The sequence below is a fragment of the Dipodomys ordii genome, unplaced genomic scaffold, assembly GCF_000151885.1.
Source record: "Dipodomys ordii isolate 6190 unplaced genomic scaffold, Dord_2.0 Scaffold71, whole genome shotgun sequence".
Lineage (NCBI taxonomy): Eukaryota > Metazoa > Chordata > Mammalia > Rodentia > Heteromyidae > Dipodomys > Dipodomys ordii.
This window is the reverse complement of record NW_012267287.1, coordinates 2,853,919-2,868,411: the sequence shown is the minus strand read 5'-3', so window position 1 is coordinate 2,868,411 and position 14,493 is coordinate 2,853,919. Positions and strand designations below refer to the sequence as shown.

The window sequence follows — 14,493 nt, the reverse complement described above, 5'->3', positions numbered from 1 at the left end:
GGGAGCAGGCAGGGCTGGGGTGGTGGGGGCAGGCAGGGCTGGGCTGGTGGCACAGGGACCAGGCCACAGAAGAACCTCTGCCCTGACTGGAGCCTGGGGGACGCCTGAGCTCCAGCCTCCCCTCCCCCAGGCCTCCATGGGGCGGACTTCCTGACAACACCTTGCAGGAACAGACTTCAGAATACTGGGGAGGTGAGAAGCAAAGCAGTAAGGAAAGAAGAGCCTAAAACATCTGGCCCTCAATGCGCTACATGCCTCCGTTTAGAAGATACCTTGGGCTGGGTGTCCAGTGTACATGGCCAGAGCCAGGGGACCCTCGGGGTGGGGGCTTGCTGCCCTCCCGTCCCACGTCCAGGAACCCTGCAGGTGGCAGCGGCCAGGGCCCCGGAGCCGGGCTTGCTGGCCAACCAGAGAAGCTGCTTGGTGGAAGGTGCCGGCCCCGGGCGGAGGCCGGCGGCGCGGGAAGGCACTCACCGCGCCATTGACGCAGGGGACGTCATCGTAGTGCAGCGCGGCCCCGCTGGGGTGGGCGTAGCCGTTGGACATGCTCCCCACGTATGGGCTGGTGGACACGGCGCGCCTATTCATGAAGCTGCAGAGAGAGGGGGGGGCGGTCAGGGTGGGGGGGAGGGTCGCAGTCAGGGCCCGGGGGTGGGGGAGGGCAGGCGGTTAGGGCCTGGGGGCGGTGGCTTCGCCCCCTCCTCAGCTCACGGCGGAGGGAGGCCCAGGGGTGCCGGCGTCTGCCCGGGGGAGGGCAGGCCGGACGCCGGGCCTGACCACAGGGACGGGGACTTGGTATGCGCAGCACAGCAGTCGGCAGAGGGGCTGCCCTGCGCACACATGCCTGAAAAGGCTGACAGACATGGGCCTTTCTGCAAAGCTCTTAGGACTGTTTGCTACACTCTTCAGATGTGTCTGAGCCTGGCGCAGCCGAGCCAGCCCAGCGCCCAGCAGCTCCACCACACCCTTCACAGATGAGACTCCGTGAGGCGACCAGATGTGCATTTGGGTCTCCAGGCCCTTGCCCAGCGCCCCCAACCTGGAATTCCTTAGGTGACCAGACCGTTTCTGTCGTCATTATGAGATCTTTGCCCGCCCCCCCCAGGCTGCAGGGAAGTCTGAAGGCTTGCTGCCACATCGGTCATCACCCCACGGAGCAGGGCGCCAGCTGAGGGGGACACGGGGAGGGCCCGCGGGCCTGCCCCGCCCCCGCCCTCCCCTGCGCTCCAGCCACGGCTCCAGCCCATCCTCACACACCGGCAGGCCGGTGTCCTGCAATCTTGTGAGCTGGTGCATACTTGACTCAAAGGGCACCTGACTGCAGATGTCACCTGCAGTGCTGGGACAGAGTCCCCAGCCTGGGGACTGACCGAGGTGTGCTGTAGCCCCCACCCCCGCCCTACGGCTGGTGGTGGTACATGGTGCGTGCGTGCATGCGTGGGGGGCGGGGTAGAGTGCTCAGCTTATGGGCAGGGGTGGGGGGGAGGGGAGGACAGTATGTGCCTCTGGGTCTCACACAGTGGACCAGCTGACTCCTAAGTCACCTAAGAAAACCAAAATGCTGCTCCCACAAAGAACGCCGCAGACCCTGCTTCCTGCTCCTCTGCTGGCCATGGTCAGGCTCAATAAGAGCCTCAGAACTTCAAGGCACTGGTAGCTCACACCTGTGACCCCAGCTACTTAGGAGGATCAGATCCTGCCTGGGCAGGAAAATCCGAGACTCTTCTCTCCAATTAACCATCAAAAAGCTGAAAGTAGAGCTGTGGCTCAAGTGACAGAACTCCAGCCTTGATTACAAAAGCTCAGGGACAGCCCGGGGCCCTGAATTCAAGCCCCAGGACCAGCACCCTGTGTCTCGGCCTCGCTGTCCAGCAGCCCCCTCCCTTTCCCCTTTGCCTGTCCCCTGGCTCTCTCCCCGCAGTGTGTCTTAGCTTGCCCATCTGCGGGTCCACTGCAGGACGCTGGAGGCCTGTGCAGCTCTGGTGAGGTGCCTCCACACACAAGTTGCCCGTGAGGCTGGCGGCACAGACAGCAGACAGCCTGGCTCCCAGGGAAGAAAGAGCCTGGAGCAAACAGATCTTCTGCTCCAACACAGCCAGGGATAAAAATCACACAGGAAAGCAGTTCTCCCTTACTAGTTCTGTGTCTTCCCAGATTAAAAAAAAAAAAAAAGCGGAGTGTTAAGAGGAGTTAGGGGATAAGGTGAAAACGGCCTCTCAGCACACCCTGGAGCTCTGAGCCTGTCCTGGCAGAAAGCACCACTGCCCCCTGCTGGCAAAGGACGGCATGCACACGCCTCTCCCCCTAGCTACCGGCTTCTGGCACACTGAAGGTACACAGAAGTAAACGTGGAAGAACACAAGAGGGAGAAGAAAATGAAGAGGAAGTAGGGCGCTGGTGGCTTACGCCTATTGGCCTAACTACTCAGGAGGCTGAGATCTGAGCATCATGGTTGGAAGCCAGCTCTTGAGTCTCTTATCTCCAATTACTCACAGAAAAAGCTAGAAGTGAGCTATAGCTCAAGCTTAGAGTGCTAGCCTTGAGCAAGAGGAGCTCAGGGACAGCACGCAGGCCCAGCCACCCTGATGCCCACACCACCAGCTGGCCCAGAACTCCCGTTGTCCAGACCTGGCTGACTACCGTATGAGCCACGCCCAGCTGCCTGCAGCAGTCTCAGAATGGTAGGTGCCAAGTTCGGCTAAGTTCCCCAGAGAAAAAAAAAGACCATCGTCTGCTGCACTGAGGTCAGCCTGGGTCCAGCAGTGCCTCTGAACTGCTGCTGCGAGCTCTGGTCACAGTGCGCGGACCACACCAGGGACGCCCCAGACACCCTGGGGGTCACAGTGCAGGTATCGGGAAGGTGGGTCCTAGACACCCTGTTGGGCATCTGTGGACCACACCTAGCCGCTGCTGTCCAGGTTCCTGACATTTTCTTAAGGAAATAACCACAGTTCGGGAGAATGTTTTTGCACAAAGCACCATTTTGCAAAGCCACAATTCAAACTCAGAACACTAGAAAGATGCTTTCACACCTCAGTCCTCTTGCGGCAACGTGCAGAACAATTTCTACGTGGTGCACCTCCTCCTCTCCAGCCCACAGGCCAAACCCAGCCCTCTGCTTGTTTTGCAAATAAAGTTTTCTTGAAACACAGACACATCCATTTTTCTGTTATGTATTAAGTCTGCCTGCGACAGTGGAGCTGGGTGCACGTAACTAACTGCCGATATCTGGCCAACAAAATCAGTGTTTACTACCGGGTCGTTTACCCAGCAAGTTGGCCAAGCCTTGCACTACAGGACATCTCAGAGGGAAGAAGTGACCAAATATTTCAGCAAAATCTAGAGGACCACCACAGCAAAGAGAAGGTCTTGCGCTTGCTCTGTCTAATGCCTGGGGTCTCACCAGAAGGTCTGCTTGGCAGTCTGGATGACGTTTGCCGACATCTCCACATCGATGTAGTCGTAGTGCAGGGCTCCCGGGTCCGTGGATGAGCCCGTCTCAGACAGCAGGATCCCGATCCATCGGCCCATGTCCTCCGAAGACGCCGCCTGTGCAGGAACAGCGTGTTCTCTTCAACCACAGACAACCGCTTGCACAAGAAGTGTTACCATGTTGTCCCAGGAAGGGAGCAACCCAGCCGGTGTGTGTGTGTGTGGGGGGGGGGGGGGGGTAACGAACAGGGAAAGCCAGGGTCCCAGTTACCCGTGTGTGTGTGTGTGTGTGTGTGTGTGTGTGTGTGTCTGTCTGTCTGTCTGTCTGTCTGTCTGTCTGTCTAACCGGGAAAGCCAGGGTCCCAGTCACCCTGGGTGAAGACAATCTGAGCAATTCTGATGAGTCATGGAAGGCCGCAGGGTGAGACAGGAAGTTCATATCTGCAGTGACGTCTCAGTAAGGGAAAGGGGGTTAGAAAGCCTCCTTCCTTTGTCAACCAAGGCTGGCTGTGGACGGTGACACAGACGCGACCTGCCAGAGTGGCCCGGCTGCCTCTCCTGGGCAGAGGGGACAAAATCACCTCCATGTCGGCTGTGCCTCCCCAGCCAAGATGCTGCCCACCGTCCAGGTGGCCTTGTGGAGCCCTCTTCAACATGGTGGCAAGTCTGAAATATATCCCTAAGATTACACTCACTAAGGCCGGGCGCCGGCGGCGGCTCACGCCTGTCATCCTAGCTACTCAAGAGGCTGAGATCTGAGGATCATGGCTCAAAGCCAGCCCGGGCAGGAAAGTTTATAAGACTCTCATCTCTAATTAACCAGCAGAAAGCCAGAAGTAGAGCTGTGCACAAGGGGTTGAGCATCACACCCAAGCAAAAACAGCCAAGCAACAGTGCAAGGCTCTCAGTTCAAGTCCTAGCACTGGAACAAGAAAGTAAAAGAGAAGGAAGTTGAAAAAGTGATCAATACATTGAACGGACCCTTCTTTTCCATACCACGTACCAGTCCTTTTGAGAACGTGCCAGTGGCAAACGGGGGGCAGGGCATGGGGATAGATCTGACTGTGAATCCCAGAGAGTGAGCATGAGTCTGGGGCTGCAGATCACAGCGAACTGACACGGCAACTTGCACTTTCAAAAAGCACAAATGTGGCCAGATGGGGTGACTCAGGCCTGTAATTGCAGCTACCCGGGGAATCTGGACAAATAAGCTGTGCGTGGCAGTGGGTGTCTGTCATCCGGCTGTACAGAGGCTTGTGGGCTTGCGGCCCAAGGCTCCTGGGTCAAAAATCAAAGAACCTACTTGAAAATAACTAAAGCAAAAAGGGCGACTCGCGACTCCGGTGGCAGGACGTCGGCTCAGCCAGCGCAAGGCCTAGTTCAAACCCTAGCACCACCACAACAGGCACACCCTGACTTACGTGCCTGCTACCCCTGTGCACATCACTTTCTTTGTTGTTGTTGGTCATGGAGCTTGAACTCTGGGCCTGGGCGCTGTCCCTGCGCTCTTCAGCTCAAGGCAAGCACTCTACCACTTCCAGTTTCCTGGTGGTTAATTGGAGATAAAGAATCTTATGGACTTTCCTGCCCAGGCTGGCTTTGAACCATGATCCTCAGATCTCAGTCTCCTGAGTAGCTAGCATTACAGGCTTGAGCCACCAGTGCCCAGCTGTACATCACTTTTATAATAACAATAAAACGCAAAAATAGCTAAATAAAATGTAACAATTAACGATTAGTATTTCTAAAACCTATTTAACCCACGAAGTGTTGCCTCTGTCTGCACGTACACCCAGATCAAACTCTAAACGCCCAGACCTCATATGTGCCAGAAGATCTGTAACCTTCCAAGACACCCCCCAAATGCACACGCATGCACACAGGTTTCTGTCCTTCCCCAAAATCAAGTCATGAGTGTGGACTAGGGCTGGGCTATGGCTCAGTGGCACCACGCTTTAGCAGGCGGGAGTCACTAGGTCCCCATGTACACGCATGCGTGTGCATCTCTGTATTATTATAACGAGAAGCAGCCACACAAGGAATGTGATGCTGGCACACGAAGTCAGGGTCTACTCTTCCACCCATGAGAAGTCTGGCTTGTGGTTCTACCTGTAGGGTGTCAGGTGGCCCCCAAACACTCGCTCCATGAGGAACAGAGGACAGAGAAAAAGGGGCTCCAGGCACAGCTCAAAGGCAGCCAGGAACAAAGAAGTTTAATGGAAGTTTTCAACAAGCTGTTCCCGCACTTGGGACAGATGTCCTCGTGTGGAACTGTGTCACGTAACTTCCGTGCAAGCAGAGGGAAGCAGCAGCAAACCCAACGTGGCCAATATGGCCAACGCTGGCAGCTCGGGGCTGTGGGGCCCGCCCGCCTCTCTCCAAACCCGAGAGGAACTGGGAGAAGGGCAGCGGGTAACAGAGCCGGTGGTGTGTGGGAAGATGGCCAGCTCCGGTGCTGGACCACGCTGATTTGGGGGTCCACATGCACCCCGGGACATGCTCCGGAGGGGTCACGCAGCTTGGGGGCCCACATGCACCCCAGGACACTCTCCAGAGGGGTTACACGGCTTGGGGGCCCGCACACCCCGGGACACTCTCCAGAGGGGTCACTCGGATTTGGGGGCCCACGCATACCCCGGGACATGCTCCAGAGGGGTCACACGGCTTGGGGGCCCGCGCACCCTGGGACACGTACCTCAAGCACGGCTACCTCCTGCCCGTTGCGGAGCAGCCGGAAGGTGAGCGGATGCTTGGAGTCCAGGCCGGCGGTCACCTCGCAGCCGCGGAGCGGGATGGAGACCACGTGGGTCTTCAGGTCCGTCCGGTCCTTGTGGAGCACCAGCTTGCCGTCCTTCACCCGGCACCAGCGCTCCCGCCAGCGGCTGTTGGACAGCACGTTCAGGTAGCCTGCGGGGACAGGGACAGCGCGTGGTGGCCTCCCGGGGGACAGACGGGGAGGGGTCCTGCCAGTTCCCTGGCTTGGCCTCCTTGGCGTGGCCGTGGATATAAAACACACCCCACACAGCAAGTTCCCAGAAAGAAGAAGAGGACAGCTCCAAAGGGACAGGGTGGACAACGGTGCTGGCGGGAGCCCCAACAGCTCCAAGGACCAGCTCTCGTGCCAGGGCTTCCGTGCGGCCCTGAGAACACGGTGGTGGGTGACCAGCGTTAGAGGCTGGGACAGGATAACCACGGAACAGGCCTGCGGGAGGCCAGGCTGTTCTCAGGAGCAGCCAACACCCGAGCAGGGCCGAAGCCATGGGAAGGCGGACTTGGGCTTGGGGCTTCCAAGCCCCTCCCACACGGTCCTGCAGGGCGGGGTCACCGAGCACCGCCCACCAACCAGAGCTTGGGCTTCCTGATGTGCCAGCCACAGAGGTTTGCCCTATTTAGACCAGGGAACGCCAGGTTTTAACACTTCAGGCATGTTCAGTTTAAGAACGGGAAAATAAAGAATACAGCCCTGGACAGTGGACTTGCTAGCGTAGACAGGACATCTCGGACAGCACGCCCTCCTCGGCCACTGCTCCCCTTCTGCCCCGCACAGCCCAGGGGGCCTCACTACCTGAGAAAGCCGGGCACCCCAAGCAGCCATCCTCTGGGGAGAAAACACCGAGAAGGGAGGGGCCAGGCAGGGAGATGGCAGAGCACCCGAGAGGGGATGTACAGGGACTGCACTATCTCAGGATCCTCTCCACCCAGAGTCCTTCACGCTGGAGCACACCTCTGCCACCAGGGGGCGAGTCAAGCGACCCACGCAGCAGGGCTCTCCCAGCGAACTCCGCCCCAGACCTGCCACACCGGCCCGAGGCTCCGGTTGTGTGCAGTTTGTTTGGTCCCGGGTACTACAGGGTGCTATTCACTGTAGCCTAAAACCTTGGAATTTCCGTTTAATGTGGCTTTTGTGACTTGGGCTCAGGGCCTCCTACACTTGCTTGACTTTTTCACTCAAGGCTGGCACTCTGCTACTTGAGCCATGCCTCCGTGCCCTTGGTTCAATATTTTGAAATGATTTCTGCTCCAAATTCTAAAGCAAGAACTTCCTCAGCCATGTTACAAGAACATTTCAGCAGAACCCTAAAGTTGACCTACAGGCCTGAGAGTAAATAAACCACGCAAAAGCGCCTGCAGAGGCAGCAGCTGGCTGCCAGTGGCTCAGATTCGGGCAGCTGTGGAGAGGCAGGCAGGCAGCTTCTAGGGCCTGTTCATCTCCGAGAGGGGACCCATAGCTGCCCGACAGAGTGTGCCCAGAGGTCAAACCTTACCTCTGAGAGCCGTTCCATCCCCATGAGTACCTTGGAGTTGTCTTGGCAGGGGTGGGGCCGGGAGGGGCAGTGTGAGACACCATGTGTCATATCACGCACCGCCCAGGGGCCACCAAGCTCACTATTGCCTCCCCCGGCCTCTGGGGCAGAGGGCCTCGTGTGCCAGCCCAATATGGGCTCCTGGGTTGATTGGGGGGGGGGGTACCTGAACCACACAGAGTGCTGCGTAAGAAGCCTATGCTGTCACTGGAAGCCATGCGACAGGGGAGATGTCCACCAGATCATGCAGAACCCGCCAAGCCCACCGTCTAGGCCGCTCCTGACACAGCTCCTGTGGTCCTGCATGGGGCTTAGCAATTTGTGGTTGGTTTCAAAAGCTTGGGTGAGCCAGGCACTAGCGACTCATGCTTGTAATGTGAGCTACTCAGGAAGCTGAGATCTAAGTGTCTGGGTTCAAAGCCAGCCTGGGCAGCAAAGACTGTGAGACTCTCACCGCCAATTCACCAGTGAAAAACTGAAAGTAGCGCCATGTCTGAAGTGGCAGAGCACCAGACTTGAGGGGAAAAAAAAACTAGGGACAACACCCAGGCCCTGAGTTCAAGCCTCAACACACCCACACAAGCCTGGGTGACATAGTCCGGGGTGCTGGCCTAGACCATGGGAGGACGGGGTGCAGTCCGGACCCAACAGCTTCGTGGGTGTGGAGTGGTCCTCAGGACCCGTGAGCGCAGGGCCCACAGCACTCACACTGTGGTGGGGGAGACCTCGCTTGTGTCTGGTCACCACCAGGGGCTGTGTGGGAAGCTGACTGAATCCATGGTAACTCCTCAAAGGAGGCCGGGCACGGGACAGCCACGGCTGATGCTGCAGAGCAGGGGGTCCAGCCAGGCACAGTCTGAGCAACCAGTGCCAGGAGCCCTGGGGGGAGCCTGCCCTCCCCGGCAAGGCCCACGCACGCGCACCTCGGCGTCTTCGGCCTGCCCAGCTGCTCTGCCCTTCCAGCCGGCCACTCTGCTCAGCATCCCCGGAGTGGAGGCTGCAGCTGTAGAGGCTCGGCTTGGTGCCCTGGGCCTGAGCCCAGTTTCTTTCCTCTGCCTGAACCCCTCCCACTCCACCGAGCTGGCTGAAAACAATTACGGTCCTGTGTGCCTGGAGCCGCTCTTCACCCTTGCCTAGCAGAGCTGGGGACAGCTTTAGGTTGGGGGAAAGGAGGAGGCGGGTATGCACAGAGGCTGGTGGAAGCGCACGCGTGCACAAGCACACACCATGGACATGCCCTGGGACACGCTGCTAGGGCTCAGAACACAGCCGAGTGTCAGTGAGCAGCGCTCTGGAGACACGGAGGTAGGTGGCTTGAGTCACAGGCGTCTGTGCGTGGGCTGGGCCAGCCCTGCTCCCAATCACCATCCGCTGTGTCCGTGCCCTGTTCACCCAAGGAGGGTCTGTGCAGTCTCTGAATTGCAATTGGTCCTTATGGAAGGACAGACTCAGGAGAGGCTGAGATCTGAGGATCGCAGTTCAAGGCCAGCCCAAGCAGGACTCTTGTCCCCAATTAACTACCAAAATGCTGGAAGTGGTGCTGTGGCTCTAATGGTAGCGCATCAGCCTTGAGTGAAAAAGCTAAGGGACAATGCCCAGGGCCTCAGTTCAAGTCACCATATGAGAAAAAGAAAAAAAAAAACTCCCGACCTGTCTCAGGGCTGTAAGAGGGAGGGTGAGCCACGTCACCGAGTGTCGGAGAAGGCCGAGGCCACAGCGGGCACGTGGAGGCCTCCAGGACCTTTTCACTCTGTCATAGCTCTGCCTCGGCTGAGCAGCAGCCTGCAGCTGGGTCCTGTCCTCCTGGCAGAGCGAGGGGTGGAAGGGACATGGTGCCAGTGCCCTGCTTCTCTCCTCCCAATGGCACTGCTGCCGCCAGCCTTCCCCAGCTCAGCCGGCTGCAGTGCTAGGTCGAGAGTCCCACCCCAGACCGGCCCACGACGAGGAGGCCCCTCCTCCAAGCCAGCCCACAAACAGGCAGACCCTTCTCTAAGCCAGCCCACGACGAGGCAGCCCCTCCTCCAAGCCAGCCCATGACCAGGGGCCCCTCCTCCAAGCCAGGTGTCTTGGGGGGTCTTACCACAGGTGGGCACGTCCTCCTCGGCCGAGGAGGTCTGCTCGTCAGTGGACGGCTTCTTCTTCCCCAGCCCAATGATCTTGGTGATTTTTTTCCCGGTGACCTTGGAGACAGTTCCCTTGGCCTCTGCCTTGGAGCTCTTCTTCCTCTTCACTGTCAACAACAACAAGTTAGCTGTGGAGGCTCGCTGACGGGGGACATGAAGAGAGTGTATCAGCACCACGCGCTCTTCACTTTGGGTGCCATGCTGGCAGGGGCTGCACTGGGACCCGGGAGCACGAGGCGATTGTGGGGGGACTGGCGCCTCCCTGGGGCTCTCATCCACGTAGACACTTGCTCCTCCCTGCACTGTCGGGTGCTCTTGGGCCAGCCCCTGACTTCCAGATGTGGCTCAGCTGGGAACTAACAGGTGGTGCATAAACCTAGGAACGTCACGCACGGCGGTGCTCTAGCAGTGCTCTGCTGAGCATCTGAAGATAAGGTGAGCCTGACTGGGAGGATGCGTGTCACGGGATGCACCCAGGTGGGCGGCGGGCTCACAGGAGCTCTGACCCAGCCATGGAGGCGTGTCGCCGCCACGGTGCCCAGCCCTGGCTCAGCCCAGGCTCAGCCCCTCCCGCCCCGTCCTGCCCTCAGGCTTCCTCTGCACCCAGTGGAGCGAGGACGCGAGCTGGGGCTGCGGCGTGGGGTGGAGGGCCACAGCTTCTCACCTGTGGACAAGGTGAGCTGGCCCAGGCTCCCAGGGCCCGTGTTGTGGGACCCTCCTCTGCGACAGGGGCTCCCTGGGCTGCGACTGAATCCAAGTCAAGCCAGCGTCACCCCCCCTTCTTCCCCCAGCACCCCAACCCTGCACGGGCCAGCTTTGGGGCAACACAAACCCTTTGAGGAATTAGAGACCCTGAGCATACACGTTTCTTGGAAAATCTGGGAGAAGCTGCAGCCTCCTTTCTTGCTCCTGTCTGAACAGCATAGAGACACAGCTGCTGCGCCCCCCATCCCCCAGTCAGGACAGAGGTACAGCCCCCCTCAGTCAGGACACAGGTACAGCCCCCTCAGTCAGGACACAGGTACAGCCCCCCTCAGTCAGGACAGAGGTACAGCCCCCCTCAGTCAGGACACAGGTACAGCCCCCCTCAGTCAGGACAGAAGCACAGCCCCCCTCAGTCAGGACAGAAGCACAGCCCCCTCAGTCAGGACAGAAGCACAGCCCCCCTCAGTCAGGACAGAGGTACAGACCCCCCTCAGTTAGGACACAGCCACAGCCCCCCTGTCAGCCTGATCGTCCACTTGCAACCTCCATCCAGAAGACCAGAGGGTGTCGCTCCTGTCTTAGGAGATGCTCTCCTCCACTCCCCACCTGTCCTGTGGGGTGGGACTGAGACCCCAGGAGACCAGCTGAGGCCAGGCAGGTCCTCGGGAGGATGAGAGAAGGCGGTGTGTGAGGCAGGCCGCAGCTGCAGGTCTGCGTTTGGGGCGGGAAGGATCTGCAGGTTCTCAAGGCTGCGTGAGGACAGGACTGAGGGACATCTTTCTTCAGGGAGGAGGAGAGGCCTCAGCACACAGCCCTGCGGCCGCCTGGCCCCCAGCTTCAGCGCCCGGAGCTCTGCGCAGACATCACAGCCGTGGCTCTGTGGCGGCCGCCATGCTGAGCGCTCCGCAGCCCTGGCGCGCTCCTGTGACCATACAGCAGACCACGGCCTCAAGAAGCCCTGGACACTAAGCCAGGGCACGGCCCCTCCAGCCGCTCCTGCAGGGAGCCTTCGTTTGGAAGGTCCACAAAGGTGCCCACCCACCAGGGCAGCCCTGGCCTGGCTCTGCCCACCAGGACTCTGACCTCTGACCTCGGCAACGAACACCTCTGCTTCCCCGAGTGAGAGGAGAACGCAGAACGGACAGGAGAAGGAAGCACCAAGAACCTCTCATACCAAGAACCTCCACATACCGTGCAAGTCCACCACTCTCAACTCTGAAGGTGCGCGACCGTCCACACGACAGGCGAGGTGGGAAGGAGCGGCGGGGGCGGCCGGCACCGCACACCGTGAACCCATACGCACCCCACAAATACCTAAATATAACCCGAGGCTCCTTATTCTCCAGAGTGAGGGTGTGCATCTTCCAACGTCGGCTGGGAAGGACCCCCCCCCCCGAGGCTATGCGCAGACAGATCAGCTAGCACGCTCGATTCTGCAGAGACACTCAGCACCCAGGGGGCTGGCACCAGGACCTGACTCTGCACTGCATCTGGGACACAGGATCCCCCTGGAGCAGGGAGAGGCTCCACCCAGATCAGTCGCTACCTTCACCAGACTCGGACATCAAACAAAACCAGGGTGCTCAGGCTTCCTCTGGCGGCCAGAGAACGCTGTGTGAGGCACGATCAAGCAGGTACAGCTTGGAAGCTCAGCTAAGACCCCACCACGGAGAAGCGGTCCGGGGAGAACAGCCCGAAGGAAGCTGGGGGAAGTTAAGGTGCAATTGCTGTACGTGGGCCGTGGAGCGGAGAACACAGCCCTGGCCGGGGAAAGGCCTGACCCAGCTTGCCTTTACGTCCCAAAGCACAGAGGGCGTTCTCGTTAAAAGTAAGGCTGGGTAAGTGCGCAGCTACCTCAGAGGTAGCTGAGGTCTGAGGATCACGGTTCAAAGCCAGCCCAAGCAGGAAAGTCTATGAAACCCTTATCTCCAAATAACCCACAAAAAGCCAGGAGAGCTGTGGCTCTGAGCATAAAAGAGCTTAGGAATAGCACTCGGGCCCTGAGTTCAAGCCCCAGGAGAGGAGTAACAGGGAACAGGAGAATTCTCAGTGCAGATAATATGACAGGTGCGCATTCAGACACTGTACTCCCACACACAGATGTGCAGCGGTGAAATAACACAGAACACAGCAACAAAGAAGTACCCACTCCACGCCCACGGCGAAGCAGGCCCAAGCATGGTGATGCACACATGCTATTCCAGCTACTTGGGAGCCCCCATTCAAGTGAGCAACACAGGGAGACCTCCACCTCAAAACAAGAGAACTCTAAACAAACAAAACAGCCAAGCAAGGACGTGGAGATTACATGTTATTTTACTGCAGGGCGAAACTCAGAAAGCACTTTCCTGTTTTGATTATACATAATTCACCCATGGAAGGCACAGATAATACCTTCCACTCAGTGCTTCTGGGTGACAGGACTAAAATACACTCAGGTCAGACAGAGCCGGAAAGCCGCAACCAGGGAGCAGACAGAGTGACCCCCTCCCCCCAGCATGAACTCCAGCCCTGCAGGTCAGACTGTCTGAGCAGTGCTTTCCAGGTAGGGAGCCGAGGTCACAGGTCCAAGCAGAGCACAGAGGCCTGGTTTGTCAGGCACCGCGCCCTCCACCACCCACTGGGCACACTCAGAGGGAAGTCTAGCCACAGCCTAGAGATGATCTGTGCCAAACACACGTCTGATAAAGGACGTGCATTCAGAGACCTGACGTGGATGCAGGCAAGGGCCTTCGTTACCAAAACCTTGCAGGTGTGCAAGATCACAAGTCGCCAGGAAAGCCTCAGCTGCAAGTGAACGACGGAACAGAAGAGGCCGTCCTCACTGTGAATCTACGGGACCTTGCAATCCCACGCCTGCAGCTGGCTGGGGAACACGAGGACACACCACGTGCACACAACTGCCCAGATGCCCCCGGCCTGGCGCGAGGTACCCAGCGGGAGTCCTTGCACACAGGGGAGCCTGGCCCGGTGACAGGAGGGGCCATGCCAGAGCCCGCCCCGCCCAGCAATCCCCGACCACTGCCACCAGGGAGAGGCCACACCCCTCAGTTCCGGGCAGCAGGGCCAGCTGGGCAGCTCTTAGGCCAGGGTGCTCAGAGGCAGAGGTGACCATGGGGAACACGGGGACATTTGGGGCAGTAGTCCCGTGACCTGTACCATGTTAACTGTGCTGATGCTACAGGCCTAGAAGTGCTACCCAAGATCACGAGATAGCAGGCCAAAAGAGGTAGCTTCACGATGCAGTTTGTAGTGCTACCCAGCCCAGTTTAAAACAGATGCTGGCTGGGAGCTCATGGCTCCCGCCTATAATCTAGCTACTCAGGAGGCTGAGATCTGAGGATCGCTGTCCAAAGCCAGCTGGGGCAGGAAAGTCTGCGAGAGAATCATTAGTTCCAATTAGTCACCAGAAAACTAGAAATGGTACTGTGGCTCCAAGTGGTAGAGCTCAAGCCTTGAGCAAAAGAGCTCAGGGACAGCCCTCAGCTGGAGATCAAGCTCCAGGATTAGCATCAAAAATACAAATAAATAGACACTGGCCAGGCTCCCACCTTTAATTCTATCTACTCAGGAGGCTGAGATCTGAGGATTAAGGTTGGAAACCAACCTGGGCAATAAAGTCTGTGAGATTCTTATCTCATTATCCACTAAAAAACCAGAAGTTGGGGCTGGGAAGGTGGCTCAGTGGTAGAGCGCTTGCCTTGCATGCTCGAGGCCCTGGGTTCAATTCCTCAGCACCACATAAGCAAAAAGAGCGGGAAGTGGCACTGTGGCTCAAGTGGTAGAGCACTAGCCTTGAGCTGAGGAGCTGAGGGACAGTGCCCAGGCCCAGAGTTCAAGCCCCACAACCAGACCCAAAAAAATAATAATCTTGCTAGATTGAAACTACCTGAGATATATTTACCACATAAGTGTCTAACTAACCATTT

General features: G+C 58.4%; 1 protein-coding gene across 1 annotated transcript in view; it reads right to left on the bottom strand.

Moving 5' to 3' along the window:
- The window catches only part of Afap1 (actin filament associated protein 1), a 50,391-nt gene that overhangs the window by 22,050 nt on the left and 13,848 nt on the right, over positions 1-14,493 (bottom strand). Inside the window, exons 8-11 of the mRNA XM_013023915.1 lie at positions 9,817-9,966; positions 6,128-6,339; positions 3,404-3,549; positions 475-592 (exon numbers count right to left, since the gene is read on the bottom strand). Coding sequence (XP_012879369.1) covers positions 475-592; positions 3,404-3,549; positions 6,128-6,339; positions 9,817-9,966 — 626 coding nt within the window. The remainder of the gene's footprint in view (positions 1-474; positions 593-3,403; positions 3,550-6,127; positions 6,340-9,816; positions 9,967-14,493) is intronic.